Here is a 19665-nt window from a genome sequence, read left to right on the forward strand (position 1 = left end):
AAGCGAACAATGGCAACCTGTAAAAAAAAAAAAAAAAAAAAAAAAAAAAAAAAAAAAAAAATCTCCAGCGCACGAGACTCTATCGGAAAATTTTAAAAATATGCTCATTTTAAAATTCATTTACGACATTGTCCTTGAACTGAATTTTATGGTTTGAGTGCGTAGAACATAACATTTAATAAATAAATGTAACACACAAAACGTTAAAAAAATGCCCCTTTGGACGTAATTTAAAATCTGAAAACTCACAGATTTTACATTAAAAATTTTTTTAATCCTAAAATTTACTAAAATAAAATTCATTAATGCACTGCACGTCAGACTGCATAGGTCATATATTTTATCTTAGTTTCAGATTATGGGATTCTTTGTCACACAGGTGAGAAAGAAACGCTCGAAATTATCATCGTCTGCGCATGTTAAACGACCACTCTCCCCAACCTGCAGAGTTTCCATCAATCGGAGAGTAGCTTCGTGATTGGTGCGCGTACGAGAAACGCGCGAGACCGAAAAATCAGCGCCGTATGTAAACCTCCGATGCGAGAACACACTAAAGTATTTATCGAGCTCTTGAAAACCCACCTTAGCGAGCTTCAACGTTGCTATTCATTCAACAAGTTGCCACGAAAGTAACTTACACATAAGGCCAAATTTAAGATCTCATTTTCTTAGTGACACTGAAATGAGTAGAAATTGTTTGTGTCGAATTCAAGTCAACTTCAAATACAACTTTAGGATTTTTCTTTGATTGGATTTTGAGAAAAATATTTCTCGTATTGGTTTAACACTTTTAAGTAACCGGTATGTTAATTATTATTTGATATCATTAATTTAAATTCGTAAAATTAATTAATCAGCATTTTAAAGGAACGTAAGAATTTTTATATAATATATATATATTGCTTCGTACCATCCTTGCGGTGAAAAAGTAACCAGAATTTGTTTTGCCTTCTTAAAGAGTGGGTCTATTTAAAATTTGTTTATTACTATTATTATCATAAAGTGAATATATTTACTTCACACAAAGTTTTGGACATAATTAAAAGAATTATAAAATCTAAGACAAAATAATAGTTTGTTAGCCAATTATGATAACCTAATATACGGACTGCTTAACATAATTCTTTAAATGAAAAGTAGTGAATATAGTCGCTCAGCAATCGCTAGTGCCGCAGAAAAAAAATAAGTTTTAATTAATACGTAAATTTCTTAAAACATTCTAAAATTTTCGAGTTTATAAATTTAAACAATCGATAAGTTGCCATTTTTTTTTACTAATATTTTATCACAAAATGGAAAATTCAACGCAAAACTGGCCAGTTACAATTTTAGTACGTGTTATGAAGCGGACCACCGGTGGTTTAGGAATTGTAGTGCGACCAAGGATACCAAACAAAGGAATAGCGATTAACGAACTTATTCGCGGTGGAGAGGCGGACAAAACAGGATTTTTGAGACCAGGAGATGTTATCCTCCGAGTGAATGACAAAGAACTAAGTGATCTGTCCTACGATGAATGTTTGCAAGTGCTCCAGGATCTGCCGAATGAGGAAGAAGTTAGTATTTTGGTACGTGCTTTAGAAGGGTACACCACCAAGTTAGTAACGACGTTCGACGAAGGAGGCTCAGCTCGTACAACTCGGATCATGGCTCCAATACCGAATTGCAACTCACCAATTCCTCATCTTAGAAGAGAGTCTATTTCGGAAGATAAAATCAGGAAACTTAGAGCCACTCTTGGACAAAGCAATTTGGCCAATCCTCAGCAGGAACTTATGCCAAAATTTGATACTGAAGGAAGAAACTTTTCCAGCTTGGTACCAAACGCAAGACACAATGGACCAGGAAATAGGAATCAGACTTCACCGGAAAGGCCAGCCACATTATCAGCAAAGTAAGTACCTGTTGATTTTCAAATTAATTATAATATTTAGTGACATTTTTTCATTCCTTCAACTGATTTTCGAAATTTGTATCATTACTGCTTTGTCAGACTTCAAAAACTTTGCTTTTCTTGGTCTTAAAACTATATTTTAAGAAGCTGGGAAAATTTTAATCTATTAACATCACCAGTTTAGATATGTGTAAATTTTTATTGATTTTCTTAAACGTGCTTACATGATATCTTTTATATATTATATATATATTCGTTTGCATTTTTTACGAAGCAAAATCAGTATTAAGTTACGTAAAATAAGATGCAGGAATAAAATATTTTTAGCAGAGCCTTTCGAGCTCTTTTGGTGATAAGCTTTATTTGTAGTATTTGGTTTTGGTTATAGAATGCGCAAAGTTAAGAATTACGCACGTAAATTACGATAGAATACGGGAGAATATAATTTATATAATTGTCTTTTACAACGTAATGCTATTTGAGAATTTTTTTCTCATTAAAACTTGAGTTATGTATGTTTGTGAGCTTGAATTTATTAAATGTTCCTATGAATTCTATATTCGAGTGTTTACAGGTATCTGGTTGAGCATACTAAGTGCGTAATTCTTAACAAGTACAAGTAGTTGAGCTACGTTTTACTTCAAAAAGCAATATGTTTATTTTATTTTTAAATGTCGCGAGATGCCGAAGATGATGCGGTCCATTGACTCATTTGGGTTAGACATCGCGTAAATTGATTAACCAGCGTAGTGATCGCTGGTTCGATATGTTTTCTGCTAAGCGCTTCCTTCTGTTGTTTTAAAACAGTTAAATAAAGTGTGCAAATATTTAGATCAAAATTTCGTAGCATGAATTAATTTCAAACAGTGAATTTTAAATGTAGAATGAATTCTAAATATATAGCTAAGGAATACAGAGACTGATTTTTAGACGATTTTCATTGCATTTACAAAAATAATTTACTTAAAATGTTTTTGTTTTAAATGTTCTGTTGGATAACCCTTATTCTTTATTATTTTTCTACACCGTAATTTCTATGACATTGAAAATAAAGCCTTTTGTCTTATCGCAATATATATTTTATCCCATTCCTCTTGAACAGCTTTCCAAAGCGCAAGGAGGGTTAAAGATCGACATCTGGACAACCCACTTTTTAAAAGACCAAAAGCGAAAAAAATCCACGAATAATACATCAGGAGATTTATTAGGGATATGTATATAGGTAATGACGTTGATAACCGCGGTCTACTTTTTCTAGGAAATTTACAGTGGAATTTGATATATGGCTGCTTGCTGTGACTTCATAGAGTTCTACTGATTGTTGGCACTGTGAGTAAAGAGAAAATACTTCATATTTGAACATAGGGTACAAAATTATTTTCCTGATAACATGAAAAGTTGACCTTAATCTTTTTCACCACTCTTTTTATTTTTAATTTATCGTTATTTGAAAAACCATCAGCAATCATAAATCCCTTTAAAAAAAACTTTCTTTAGATTCCTTGAACTAGGTTTTAAGATTTTTTCCTCCTCTCTGATGGTAATAAATGGATATATTTTTATTGCAGTCATTTAAGTACAACCAAGATTCCTCTACTGTGACAACATTTTTCCATTTTTATTCGGATAAATGTTTCGCATAAAGAATTCTGCGACGCTTTCTACGTTCGGTGATACGTTGTGGAGAAAAACGATGCACATTATGTTTTTCCGCCTTGAGATCCAAATTAGTATTAATTACCTTGTTTATAGTTGAATTTGAGCATTTTAATGATTTTGCAGCTGTCTTATGTTTTAATTTCAAAGATCTTACGTTTGCAACGTTCGAAGCATTCGGTTTTTTCCCTTGGATATGTATTTGGAATTTTGACATTTACTTCCTTTCTCGTTGACTATAGTACCTATCATAGCTTTAGATATCGAAGAACCTTGGCTTTCACAGAGTTTTAAATAAGTATATACGAATAATTTTCTTCGGAAAAAGCACAAACATAGCCTTTTATCCAGTGCTTCATTAAAAGCGACGTTTTGCATGAAAATAAAACTGTCAAGTGACAGACGGTACTTTATACTTTCAAAAATACAGTAGTTGGCATTAAAAAAATAATTTCCAAACAGACAGTTTTTTATAACCAAGTAAAATCGTCTGGAAAATGGATGAATAGCCTCTGTACTTTAGCTCTGTTTCTATTTTAGTTCTCTTTCTGTTTTTACCTGAGCTCAGCTTTTAGAATTTATTCGCATAAATGAAATGCTATCACACAGGCAGTGAGTCTTCATTGCTCGAAATGCTAATAGATCGGAGACATGAGGGATCAGCTTACGACGCTTTTATGCAAAATACAAATATGGATTAGCGCCTCGGAGGAAGTTTATGTTTGTTTAAGATATTATCATTTTTAAGGATTTCATCAAAACGTTATATTATATTTATTCCAATTTAATAGCGAAAATAACTTAATTCACTTTAATTTAAATACTGTATTTAATGCATATGATATACTAAATAACAGACTCAATAAAAATATTTACAACATAGCAATGAATATATAAATTATCAGAAAATTTGAAAAATCTGTAGTGCTTAGAAAACCACATACGTTTTCATACTAAGGAACTTTGCAGAGGTTTCGAGGGATATATAACGTTTACGTTTTTAGATCAAAGGTCACGACCTTCTGCGGGATGCGTAAAAGTCACTGAGGCTCATAGAAACATTTGGAAATTTTATTTAATTGTTCTGCGTAGTTAGATAGTAGTCCTTTTCGTTCGTATAAATAACATTACTTACTTGTTATGATGTAAAATATTGCAAAGTGTTTGAGAAAATGTTTTAAATAATTTTTTTTGTTACATGAATATATTTATTTCTTACAAGTCGAATCGTTGCAAATTTAATAAATCTGTTACCTTATTATAAATGTATGACGATTTTGTAAAGTTATAGATTAATTCAACTGAGACAATAGAATTACAAGAAAAAAAAAAAAAAAAAGAGGAAGAGCCTAAGACTATAGTTCTTGTGGAATTTATAGCATATTTTGTCAGTGTGGTTTGAGATATATTGGCCAAACTGAAATAGTGTTAAAGTTTCGCATCAGGGACACGAACCTTATGTCCAAAAAGGCGAAATTAACAAGTCTTCGAGAACTATTTACAATTGGAAATTTTAATCATAATTTTGACTTTGGGCCTGCAAAAAGTTATTCGAGAAGCTTCTTCAATTGATGAATTGGATTTTCTGAAAGCTTTTCATATTCACAAAGATTTATCTTGTTTAATTAAGGATTTTAAGTCCAATCCAGTCTTTACTAACGCTTTTAAAATTCTGCTAACATTATTTTTCAATTTCGTTATTATTTTTGCCGAAAGATGGCGCTATTTTTCAATTTCGTTACTATTTTTGCCGAAAGATGGCGCTACCTTCTTGTTCGCTTTACTGCCGTAGGGAATAAATACCTGCTCCTGATGAAGAGGGGTCAGTATCTATTCGCCCTCGAAATGGATTGAGTTATTGATTAAATCTACGCCAAACACAAAGTTGTTGCTCTGCTAATTTTCTGAAACGAACAGAGTTATTGACAAAAGTATATACTTAGAAAATAGGAGGATACATATGAGATACATGGAATGATTCAAATGAGAATAGCAAATAGAATTATTCAAATTAGAGGTCGAGAAAAAATTTAGTTTATAAAAAGGGCGAAAGATTATAATTTAACATTTAGCCAATCAAATGCCGTCTCTGAGACTGTTTCATTTATGAATCAACGGCATTTGTTTTGTTTTGTTTTGTTAGGGCGTAACCCGATCCACCTTGCAAATTAAAGTTTGCCCTATGACCCTAAACGGGATACGCCACATCGGCATTTGTTATCGCATCGACAGTGAAGAATTTCAGTTTCTATTCAGTGGTAAAAAAATTTATTACCATTCTTTTTTTAAAGATTTTCAAAACTGCGGTTCACAAACGTCACGTTCCCTTTGCGTTCAAAAGCTTCACACGGCCGATGCAGAAACTATAATTTGGATTTCGTTACTCGAATACCAGTTATTAGTTAAATAGTAGAAGATCACGGGCTACATCTGCCAACACATATTTTATTTATAATAAACCGCATACTACTCCTCTCATATTCTATGAATTTTCTTTCTCAAATTACTGAAAAAAAAAAAAAATTTTCTCTCTGGTAGGATGAACATTTCTGATATATTTGTACAAAGTGTAGTGTCGCTTGTGAATTTATAGTGTTCTAGTACGTTTATCACCATATTTAATACTTTTAACATCCTTAACCGAAAAATTTCGGTTATTAGATTTCAAAGAAATTTCCAATTTGACTTTTTTCGGATCCATTTGCACGACTTTTCCACATGAATTCCGTACATGCGAACAGCATAAATGACTCCTCATTCCCAAACGGATCTTAAAATGGATTCAAAATGGACTCTTTTGAGCTATTGCAAAATCTTTAAATATTTCTATAGGAACTGACAAGAAAATTATAAAATATGATTTAGAGCTAATCAAAAAATAAAAAAAAAAATTATGTTCATCGCCTAACGCCGAAACACGTTTCTCAGCGTAAGACTACTATGTGCAGATTGCTGTATGAAAATTAAGTGGCAGGTGAAAAATGGAAACATATACTTACAGTTGATGAGGCTTAGATATACTTATCTGATTGCAATAGAGAAAGATCGATTAAATACCGAAAAAAGAGGAGAAAAAGGATTCTTTTATTATGGAAAACTTAGAAAAAGGGAAGTAGAAAAGTCAAAATTAATTCGGTTTAGTATGAGAAATATTTTTCAATACCTATTTTTAAAGAAGAAATTCCACCTCTTTATCCAAACAATCTTCACTATGTTAAGTTTCATCAGGATAAGGATCCGAGCCATGCCTCTAAATCTACTGCTCTATTTTTTGAAAAAAATTATAAATGAATTCGGAATTGAAGTTATTCCTTTTAAATGCATCTTTTTAAGTCCTGTGATGTGTGTGCTATGAATGAATGTGCATATGTACTTTTAAAACAAGATCTTTATAAACGGTATCCCAAAACATTAGATGGACAGTGGAAGAATGTGAAAGAGGACTAGAATAAAATCAACCATTGATGTTTTAAGAAAAGGACTTTTATCTTCGAAATCAAGATGTTTTAAGCTAGTTCAACAAAAGCGCTATCAGACCCAAGATATTAGAAAATAAAATTCTAAGATTTTTTTTCATATATAAATCTTTGCAAAATCTTTACAAAAATCTGATGTGTACACCACATGACTTCCTTGTACGGAATATTTAATTATACGCATTTTTTCTTGCATTTCATTTAAATTTATTGGATTGGATTGAATTAAATCTACTTAAATCACAGCGCATAAAACACAATAGAATAAATGCATTCTTTAAAATTCACTCTATTTGTTTACCATAGAGACACTCTGGCGCTAGGTTCACTTAACAGTATTATATTTCGTTCATATTATAACTCAATGCACAAAATTTACATCATTTAAAGAATTATCTAATCGTTGCCTCATGTTCTATTCAAATACTATAATAAAGCTAGAACGATGTATAAAAGAAATTAAGCAAACAGAACAAAAAAGAAACAGTTTTTCACAGACGATTGAGTATTTCTCATTCAATTAATTCAGTTCTGACTTCGCGACAAGGAAAACATACATAAAAGCTCAAAATATCTGTATTAAAAATTACGAAGTAAATCTTAAACACTTATTTCATCGAAAAATTTCCAGAAAGGATTAAGCATGATTTAATTCGCAATAATAAATGAAGGCATTATCTTTGTTGTTGCGAAGCTAAGTTTCTCTAGATTGGCAACAAATCCACTATCCTGCTGTTTCAAATGTAAACAAGCAGTGGTCGCCATCAAGAAAATTATTAGGCTTAGCGAACTTAAACAACTTTAAAATTGTTGATAATTCTAAAAATATTGCATAGAGATTTACTAAAGGCATAGAAACCTTAACCGGAAGATAAGAACAACATAATTCAATCATTTTTAAAGCAAAAAATGTACAATTTACAAACATATAAGAGTAAAGAAACTGAGATCACTGAGCCAGGTAACAGAGTGGATATATATACAAATATATTTATATATGTTTGGTGCGGCTGATTGCAACCAAAATACGAGGTGCACATCTACATGTTATAGCAGTCCTATATACAAAATTTCAACGTTCTGAGGCTACTCGTTTTTGAGTTATGCGAGATACGTACGTACGTACGTAGTACATACGTTCGTACAGACGCCACGAAAAATTTTCTTCAGAATTTATTTTAAAGCAGTTTTATAATTTTTTTGAAGGAAAAGAGCATTTTATTCCGTCCTTACGTACAGATATCACGCAAAAACATAATTAAATTGCATTCGATAGCGATCAAAATGGATGTTTTCGTTGAAATATGCTGCCTGAAACTTTTCGCGATTACAATACTTCCTTTTTACTTCGTACGAGGAAGTAAAAAGGGTAAGAACTTTTAAGCTAGGTAAGGGAGTGGGTATATACATATGTATATAATATTTGAATTTAACAAATATTCTCTATTCGCATAAAGCTAATATAAATTTAAAATTGAGTTAAGAAATTTTAATTGCAAAAATGTAAAATAAAATTAATTATTGCTGCGAACTAATTTACAATATCATTTAAATTCTAAGAGCATATGTAAATTAATTGCACGTATCCAAAACCATGAAAAAAATATAATATTCCAAAAATTAATTAAAAAATATTTTTTAAGGAATTTCTTAAGACCAAATTAAATTTCATAAGTGAATAATTGTTGAGCAGGCAAAAGACAGACTTATCAAAGGAAAGTTGCCTCCAAATCTAACTCTTCAGTTGCTCAATTCGTGTTTCGTCATCCATATAGGCAAGGAGAAAAATAAAATTTAAAACCAAAAGTAAAATCAAAAGCTGTGAATTACAAAAACGAAATTTAAACTAGTAGGAATTTTGGGATATTTAGCAAGTAAAATAATTATTAAATGCCAATTGAGGGTAGAAAACCAAATTTTTTAGAAAACCAAAGTAATTTAGAATACTTACTATTTTCTTTACTTCGTATGAGGAATTTAAGTGGTGTGACTCACAGACGACAAAGAGTGATCGAAACATATACTATATATATAGAGAGAGAGAGAGAGAAATTGATAAAGTAGCCAAAGTTGCAAATTACGAAAATTACGGAAGAACTAACAAGTTCAAAATAAACGCCTAGTGCAGCTAAATTTTATAAATAAATTTTTAAAGGTTAGGATTAAAATACCTAGGAAAAGCCGTAAGAATATTTGAATTCAACCTATCCCTTTTTCCGAAACACATTGCAAAAAGAAAAACTTTAACGAACAATATTTGAACCGAAAATGCTAAATAACATTAAAAATGGATACATATGAGTATCCAAAACATTTGTTAATCTCTTTTATTCAAAGCATTAAACAGAACTTATCAAGGGAAAAGTGTTTTGAAGTTGGTCAAGTTGACTAACTAAAACAAGTTTCGTTTCAACAAATCCACTGAAACTTTGAACGGCAAAGAGAATTAATTATTTTTAAAGGACCAACACAAATGAACTGTCTCATTGAATTACAAACAGGCTTCCGTTTTGCACGTGGCTAACCGCAGAAGCATGAACTAAAAATGAAAAATAATTGCTTTTTTATGCACTGCCACAAAGGAATACCATTGAATGGCATTTAAGGGAGATAAGTGAACTTCAAACTATTCTAATTTGCTTACTAACTGAACCCTAAATTCAAATTAAATTTATCCTCAAAAATAACAAATTTTGAAATTAAAATATCTAGGTCTGTTTTTATCGTACGGGAGTCACGTTTTTCGCATTTTATTTTTTCGGGTAAAAAATTGTATGAAATATAAGCATAGAGAACACGGAAAAACGTAAATCTACCTCAAAAAAAGAAACAGTTAGTTCTATAGCTCTCGCTCTATTGAACAGTTAGTTCTATAGCTCTCGCTCTATTGAACAGTTAGTTCTATAACTCTCGCTCTATTGAACAATTAGTTCTATAGCTCTCGCTCTATTGACAAATTTAACTTCGAAGTTTTTCAATGTCTGGAAAGCGCAACTAGGATTTATATTAAATTTATATTTAACATTTTTTAATATAGGTATTCTGACACTAATTCGGACTTTTTCTGAAATTCTATATTTATTTTTGTTTCCATATATCGATTCGAGGATTCAGATTACACCAAGTTTCGTAAAAACCGCATGATTACTTTTTAAAAAATTAGCTCTCAAAATATTAGCTCCTGATTATAAATTGAATTTGGTACATATTTATTAACATCTCTTTTTTTAATTAAGCTTACTTGATTTCTTCTTTCGCAAGTCGAAGTTTAGGTGCATTCCAAATAAAATTCACAGCTGTTTTCAGATTTGTTTTTACAATTTGCATTTTTGTTTGGTAGTTTTTATAAATTTTTCTAAAAGTCTTTGAAATATAACCTATCAAATTTCCGCCAATCATCTTAAAGAAGACGTATATTTCTAAGCAAACTTGCAAAGAAATTTATTAAAAATTTTCTAAGATATACTAGTTGAAGATATATATTGGCGCGTTTTGAAATTTTCCATACGCTTTATTAACGCCAAATGTGGTTTAAGTACCTTGTTAAAATCATTTGAAAGAATAAACGATGCACCTTTCTTTCCGCTCAAGCACAACGAAAAGGAAAAGAAAATAGGTTGCCATAAATTCAGAATTTCGCCAAGGGAATTACTCTTTGCGCAAACTGAAAAAGGGGCACAAAGATAAATGATTGAATTTCTGAGTGTTCTTCTTACCAAATTTTGCAAAATTAATATTTAGGCTTAATTTTAATCGTAGTATCGAAATAACGGAAAAATCCGTATGTCATTTCAGAAGGAGTCTGATTTTGTGTCAAACTACCTATGATATCAAATACTAAATATAAATTTGAGACATGCTCTAAGTCTCGCTTTCGAGACATTAAAAACGCAAATTAAATTGCATCAATCCCCAACAAGTACGGGGGATATAGAACTATCCGCCATTTTTTTTTAGCCCAAAAGGGGAATTTGCCTAGAAAGGCTATTAATTTCGTTTTGGCATTTTGCATTAATTCAGTATAAACGGCGAATTACTTTTTAAATTGTTGCCACCGAATAGTAGAGCCCTAGCGCCATCACATTTTCAATAACGTACTTCTCCACTCGAATATGGATATCTGGAAGGCCATTATCTATTTTATATTTTGTAACGCATTTATGAGTTTTTTAATAAGAAACTTAACGATTTCAAAGCGAGCAATGACTACATTGTACGGGGGGGGCCTTTTTATCTCCACCGCGAGAGACTGTGTATCGGAAATTCTAAAGCTATGCTGTTTTAAATATTTTGCGGTATTGCTGTTGAATTGAAATTTATGGTTTAAGTGGGAAGAACACGATATTTAATAAATAAAGGTAACGCACAAAACGTTTAAAAAAGTCCCTTTGGACGTAATATAAAACCTGAAGGCTTTCATATTTTTTTTTCTTGACAGTGTACATATATTCCACGTGTTTGCTTTTCACAATCACATATGCACGAAAAATTATTGTTTCAAAATATTTTAAAAAGTTTGAACCAAAATATTTAATCCCGTTTCACCCCTATACCCACAGCCTTTAGCAAAAAGACATAGACAAAAAGATTTTCCATATAGCAATGCTAATAGTGACCTACATCATCTGTCTGAAAATTTAAGCTAATGAAATTAAATATCAATTAATTGCTGTCAGGTTTTTGTAGCAATAATATTGCTGGATGGGCTATTCCAAGGAAGTTAGAATAAATGGATTAAGCCTTCCCAGTTTCGCAGTCTCCGTTAGCCGCCCCCGACGAAGGCGATGACAATGATGACGGTAGCGACGACTTGCAAATGGTAGCAGATAACACAAACAACAGTTCCAGCGGCATTGAATAATTTAAGGCCTAGAGTATAGCAGTGGACAACAATAAAGTAAAACGAAATTCAAGATACAAGGAAGAAAACTGAAGATATCTTCTTGGACATTCTTAACATTACGAAGTATTTTTATTAGAATGTGTTTCTTTTAAATAAGTAATATTGTGACCAGTAGTTTACCAGTAGTTTATAAATACATTTAATTTGTTATGCTCACTGTAACCGCATCCTTTGGAAATCAATTATTCACCTAATTTTGCCTTTCGGCTTTCGTATGATAAAATTAGCAAGTATGGTATATACTCAATAAAGACAATGAAGTTGCATTAAAAGCGAACATATCTATTACTGCCAAAATTTATAACTGGATAGGACTTGTGTAATTCTCGCAATTCAGCGCCGTCCAAATTGGAAAATATAACAGCTTCACACTACGTCTAACTTCTTTCACTAAGGGCTGCAAGTCATCCTCCATTCAGTGTAAAAATTTTACGATCTCGTGTCAGAAATTTTGGTAATATTTTATAACATTCAAGTAGCGTTTTTTAAGGCTGAATGTTAGTATTTGTATTGCTGTGTCAGAATAAATGTCAAAGCCTTCTGTGCAGCAGAGACCCAAAATTTAAACCATTGAATTTATGACACAAATCGAAGAATTCACTTACGCTAATAAAATCCTTAAGCAAGGAAGTCGGCATAGTTGAAGTGAGTACAGTTTGACGCAAGGTATTCGTATCTTTAATGCTGATAATAAAACCAGATAAAAAGTCAGTAATAATACCTCCGAATGACAAGCTGACAAATCAAGGTTTTGTGGGCTAGAGCAATAAAATCATGATTTATCAGAACCACTGCAATGCCTTCCGGCAACTTTTGCTTGGAAACACAGAAACAACTTTCCTCTGTTTCTTTTGTAGGCAATTTCTAAAAATAAAACTGACTTGCAAATAGCAAATTCTACTTCTAAAGACAGGAAATGCTATCATTGTATGAGATTTCTTTTTTTTTAAAGCTCGAAAGGGATGTTAATTCCGAATGGGATGATAGTCTCGAAACAATGTTTTGCTTTGAATCACTTTAAGCGGCATTTCACTTCTCAAATTGCTGCCACCAAATACTGTTGTCCTGTATTATATTTAAAGAAATTAAATAATGAAGAATCTGCATGAATGTATGCAAGTTTCTCGAATTGTGAAAAAAACAACGGTACTTAGGGTCATCCAATTTTGAATAACGTAGTCCTCCACCCAATAACATGGTCATTTGGAAACCAGAATTTTGAATTTGTTTTATTACCTGTTTCATATTTTATAAAGCTTTATAGAATTTTTGATTAACAAAGATTTCAAAGTGAGCAGTGGCTACACTGTACGCATAAAAAACATTTTTATCTCCAAGCACTCGAGACCGTGTATTGGGATATTTCGTGATTTTGCTTTTGAAACGAATTTTATGTGTCGTAAGCGCCAAGAACGTGATATTAATAAATAAAGCTGTAGAGGCATTAGGTATTTTTTGAAAGCAGGACTGATGAAAAACGAGCAACACCTTCGCCGGGAATTGAACCACGAACCTCTGGAATACGCGCCCAGCATGCAGACCACTACACCACCAAGGCACGTTAGGAAGGCGGGAGAAATACCTTATAAAGTTAAAACACAAAACGCTAATATATATATATATATATATATATATGTATATATAAAAAAGATTTGTAAAGCCATCTTAGTAAGAAAACTGAACACTGATATGATGAACTGTATAAAGAATAGAAAAATGTTATGTCAAAATATAACGTTGCATCGGAAATTCTAAACGTATACTGCTATATTGCTTTTAAAATTTTTGTAATTTTGCTGTTTAATTGTATATGGCATGAGTGCGAAGAAATTTATAGTCAGTAATAAAACTAAAAAGGTAAAAAAAAAAAGTGGCTTAGTAGAAAGGAATGCAATAGCAAACTGGCAAACTGCGAACTCAGCGAGAACGCAAAAAAACTTAAAAATCCCTTTTGGGCGACCGTTAAAATTTGAAACATTTCACACTTTTTTTTTTTTCTTGTGAAAAGTGTGCCAAGTCCAAAACTGTCTTATATCTATATAATATCATTATATATTTGGGACAATACAGCATTAATTAGTTTCGTTCATGCATAGAACGGTATTAAGCTCAATGCCACTTCAGGAAGTATTATAGAATATGTGTTTCATATATACATACAAAAGGAAGTTTTGAATTTAATTTATAAGACCAAATTAATTTTTTTATAATTAGTTTATTTTGTGAGGAATTTTCTCCTTCCTTACCGTATGTCTTGGTGATGCAATTCGTGATTTTGTAAGTATGTCACCCTTACTGCATGCTTTAGTGATTCAATCCGTTATTTTGTAAGGAATTTTCTCCTTCCTTACCGCATAATTTAGTGATGCAACTCGTAATTTTAGAAGGAATTTTCTCTTTCTTTATCACATGCTTTAGTGATTCAATTTTTTATTTTGTAAGGAATTTTCTCTTTCCTAACCACATGCTTTAGTAATTCAATTCATTATTTTGCAAGGAATTTTCTCCTTCCGCATGCGTTCTTGATTTGTAAGGATGTTATCTCCTTCCTTAGTGCATGTTTTAGTGATTCAATTCATTATTTTGTAAGGAGTTTTCTCCTCCCTAACGGCACACTTTAGTGATGTACCTCGTTATTTTGTAAGAAATTTTCTTTTCTACTTCAGCATGTGATAAAACGATTCTTTATTTCACACTTCAGTGATTCAATTCATTACTTTGTAAGGAATTTTCTCCTTCCTTACCACAAGCGTTAGTGATTCAATTCATTATTTTTGTAAGGAAGTTTCTACTTCCTTACCACATACTTTAGTGATGCAATTCGTTATTTTGTAAGGAATTTTCTTCCTTTTTATCGCATGCTTTCACGATATAGTTAAAAGCACTTACGTCTAGATGGAAAGGTCCCGAATTCGAATCCTTTGTTGTTTTTCATAGAGCTTGCTCTGAAATTAACCTATTAGGGTCTACCCGTGATGCCAAAATTAAAATGTAGTGGGCCATTATTTGTCACTACCTAGATTTGATGACTAGTGTCCTCTCCACAGAGTTGCCTTTTAAGTGGGTGAGAATGCAAGTAATTTTCTTCATCCTTATCGTGTGAAGTCGTTGTGTAATTTAACTAACGTCTGGCTGCCATTGGAAGATTCGGAATTCGAGCCTTCGTGACGGCATTTCTGATTTTTCCCTTTTTTTGCTCAAATAAATCTAACAGACTCTGCAATTTAATTATGTTTGCTTATATTTCTGCTTTCTAACTTAAAAATAGTAATTTGCTTACAATGAATCTTTCTGACGGAATTGCTACGTGTCAAAATCAGATCGAGTCATATGATTTCTGTATAACGCCAACGAATATTTGCATAACGGCAGGAGTGAAACTGAAGCCTTTTATCAGATAATAACGAAATGGTTTCGAACCATAATTTTTAACCAACTTATAGAAGCAAAAAGGAATTATAATTTTGTTGTTATTAATCTATGTCACACTCTTTGCACCAATGTAACGTTTCTCTCTGCTGCTAACACGTTGTCCACCACTTCTCTTCTACCGCTAATTACAAACTGTGAATACGTAGACTGTAACTTAATAACTATAGAGCAAGGGCGGGGCTCTTGCGTCAATTTAGCTGCGCGTGTTTAATGAATATTAAAGCAAGAATAAAGAAATAGCCAAAAAACTATGCTGTCTCTTTCACATATAACATCCAGCTTTTATCATCATCATTTATGACAAAATCAAAGTTTTTATCACATACATACAAAAAAATTTCAATGTTTTGTTACGGAAATTAGGGCTCTGATGAAATTGCGTATTCATTTACCTTCAAATAATCATTTACATTTTAAACTGGTCTTTTAACTTCTCGATAAAAGTATATCCTCCAATATATTGAATAGTAATAGACGCATTTGGAAGTTACACAACTTCTACATCATGGGTATTCTTTTCTTTTTGTGTTCTCAAGTTTTCAACAGGATTGTTATCGACCCTTTAAGAGCCCTTTATCTTGAGAAAAAGATCGATTGCTTCGGATTTTCTCAAACTTTTCTCTCCGTGAGATTTTCCGAAGATGTTCAGACAGCGTGCATGACCCCAATATGAAACGTTCCACCTACAAATAGTAATCCTAATTTGGTCATCAAATTGTCTGATTGAATTATTTAGGATTTACAAGCATTAATATTGAGTAAAAATTCGTTTCTTTGCAGATCTGTTTGCTCTTTTTTTCTTTTCAGTATATCAGTGGTGGTTTAAAACATCTTTTGATAAACTATCGCCTTATTGTTCAGTTTTGTGGTTACTACAAGTGCACAATAGATTGCAATGTTTATTTTAAAACAATACATTATTTTTATATTGATTCTTTCCTGTTACTTCTATTTCTTTCATCACCTTCACCAGAATGCAAATTAGGTAGTTTTCAAATAGTGAGAAAAAGAGAAATTGGGCAACACACCAGGAAAGCCGTTTCTCTCCTGTTCTGTTTACCTGTTGGCTGAACTTGTCCCTGCGAATGTTTTCCAGCATATGTCAGCGGTGATAATGCTTAAAAGTGATGCGTTAACGGTTAGAGATAATGTTTAGGGGTACTGATGATAATTCATAGAGGTTACCACAGTTGACCATAGCAAACGTATTTATAATGATTGTATGCATTTTTACTTTAAAGGACCCACAAGAATAGTTCGACCACGTCAAGCGCAACCTTGGCTGGCATTCTGCCGAAATGACAAAGCGAGGATATTTATATTTACATATATACTGCTTTTTTAAAATTTTTGTAATTTTGCTTACGAGTTGTATATGGCGTGAGTGCAAAGAAATGATAAAATGATGCTTGATAATAAAGCCAAAAAGATAAAAAAATATTTAGCAGAAATGAGTATAACAGCAGGAGAGGGTGAAAAAAAACCTTAGCAAACCCTTTTGGGCAACCGTTAAAATCTGAAACCTTTCGATTTTTTTTTTTTTTTTTTGGTGTGTGTGTGTGTGTGTGCATTCCAAGTTATAACTTTTTTTTTCATCGAAAATACATGATTTTCTTTTCATTGCTGCTTCTTGAGACATCCGTATAAAAGTTTAAGTACCCTAAATCTTTGCTAAAATGTGTCCGTTGGCCGAAGTTTTCATAATTTGAAGTTCATCTTATCTGATGTCATACTTAAATTGGAACTATGGGAGTGCAAACAAACATTCAATATGTAATATGTAAGCATATGAAATCTTTTTGTGAGCATTCTGTACAATAAATTTTACACAGTTACAATAATTAACCTTAGTATAAAATGAATGACAGATGGGTTTCATCAAGTGAACATTTAGTGAACTAATAATTTTTTAAGTTAAGTTACCACACTGAAACTTTTCTGTTTTTGCAAGCAAAGAAATTCCTTGATTTTAACTAATTCAAGCAGGTAATTGAATATAATTCAAGATTTAATTCTTAAATCTGAACTAATTCAAGATTTAAATCAAAACATATGAATGGAATTTGAATAAATGAATTAGACATGGAGTTATTAGTAAAACATTTCATATATCTTCTAACGATATTCACATGATTTTGCCTTGTAATTTACAAGAAAACAATAGAATGACTGCGATACTGTAATTAATATATATATATATATATATATATATATATATAACATTAAATTGCTGAAATCGGATTACTAATTTTAGGCTAACTCGTGTTGTGACTCTCAGGTTAAGTTATGTGCTAACGCGTGTTACATGCCGCATGAACATCGGTTCCAGTTACAGTAAGCGATTCTTAAGCGGGGTATGATTATACTGATGTAATCATATTCAGCTTAATATTCTCACCAACACCTGAGTCCATAACATTACGTAATAATTACAGCTTACCTCATGAGAGGGATCTGAACTTGGCTCCAGGAATGCTTGAATTATCGCAAAATACCAATGCAGTTGCATGCGTTATGCAGTTATACAACAATACGTGATTCGCTTGAAAATTTTAAAGTCTCGTTTGCTTACTTTGCGCAGTCGGCATTTCTTAAAGCACAGTTCATTATAACAACCATTTCCATTAATACGACAGATATAAAATGTCCGAAAAATATAAAAGAATAATCTGCTCCAAAGCATTTTTAGTTGTGAAATTTTGTAAATTATTCTTTAAACTAGCGAAAGTCCCTGATGCCAGTTTAGTTATATTGAGAGTAATGCATCTAACCACAGAGAGAACGATATCGCTGTAATCCTTCTCTAATAACGATGCAAAAAATACGATTCATAGTCATAAATATAAAAAATTTCGATAGACTAATAAGCTATTTCTTTCTCATTATATCAGCAACAATGGCATGCAGTTTTTACTGATTTTCGTCTTTCTAATCCAATGGTCGTAAAGGCTCAAGTTCCATCCACTATTTTGCCTATATTTGAATTTCAGTCGATTTAATGTGGCAAAAAAATGGATCATAATTAATCAGAAATCAATAACGCGAACCAACAAACACATAAACAGACATTCTTCTTTATACGTATAAATTTTGTAAAACGTCAAGATTTTGATTGACAAACTCTATGATTTGAAAGTGAGCAGTAGCAACACTTTTCGCCTCCAATGCCCGAAACTATTGCCACTCGGAAAAATGAATGCGAAAATTAGCGTTTTCGAAGTTTTTAATTAGTATTTCGGCTGATAAAAGACCGGAATAGTCGAAATAGCTTACCACAAGGTTTTGGAATCCGGAATAACGTATTTAATGTTTGGCAATGCTATTTTTATTTCGTCGTAAAACTTCGAAATTTTTTATTAACAAATTCTAGGCTTTGAAAGCGAGCAGTGGCAACAGCTTTCGAAATAAAGCAGATTTTCATCTCCAGCTTGGGAAATTGTTGCCACTCGGAAAAATGAGGGCAAAAATGATCGTTTTTCCGAGTTTTTAATTAATATCTCTGATTTTAGCTACCTTTTTTTTGGAACAAAGTGGACGACCTTTTCCAGGATCCAGAAAGGAATTGTAGAAAGTTTGGTGACGAAAGCTATAGTAGTGACTGAGTTATGAGAGGACAAACAGACTTTCATTTTTATATATATAGATGTTGGCTTAGGGAATTTAAGTGCAAAAATATTATTTTAAAAATTAAAATTATTTCTCATTTTTAGTTTGGATATTTCCTGTCTGTGTTAAAAAAATAATAATAATTTTCTAGACTGCGCCATTTCTAGATTAATCTATGTCACATGGCTTGCAAAACGCTTACGACGTAGCTAATTCGAAACTTGAAGTCAAAATTTCGAGAACTGAAACCTTTCTAACCTAAACCATAACCTTCTCTTGATGGGCCTCCATACTGGATAATTACGCACATTAGTTGCCACCTCTGTTGCAGCTTGGACTTAATCTCCTGTGCTCTCTTCCGCTCACAACAGTATCAACAGTTCTTGAGTAGGTCCGATTAGAGTGCCAAGTAAATTGTGGCCACAAATGTCAACTGAAATAAAAATGAATATTGAATTTTACTCGGCTGACAAGTTTTCTAGTCATTACGGATTCAACATTTTAGCATTTTACGCACTCAAAATACTTCCTCTTCAATATGGATCTATGTTCTATGCCATTAATATTACTAAATCTTTTTCATTATATATATATATATATATGGATACTATCTTCTTCGTAGAATTTACTTTTTAAAATGTAGCTAACTATTTGCGGAGTCTATGGATAAAAACACATCATACATCAAAAGAACTCTT

General features: G+C 32.0%; 1 protein-coding gene across 1 annotated transcript in view; it reads left to right on the forward strand.

Annotated features, from left to right (window-relative positions):
- Window positions 1–475: 475 nt before the first annotated feature.
- Window positions 476–19665, forward strand: part of Nos (Nitric oxide synthase) — a 343349-nt gene continuing 324159 nt past the window's right edge. Inside the window, exon 1 of the mRNA XM_085819909.1 lies at window positions 476–1894. Within this exon, the coding sequence (XP_085676035.1) occupies window positions 1293–1894 (602 nt within the window). The 5' untranslated portion in view covers window positions 476–1292. The remainder of the gene's footprint in view (window positions 1895–19665) is intronic.

Source organism: Stegodyphus dumicola, chromosome 7, assembly GCF_044657685.1.
Source record: "Stegodyphus dumicola isolate Sdum_Otavi_A_Nest chromosome 7, ASM4465768v1".
In the NCBI taxonomy this organism is placed as follows: domain Eukaryota; kingdom Metazoa; phylum Arthropoda; class Arachnida; order Araneae; family Eresidae; genus Stegodyphus; species Stegodyphus dumicola.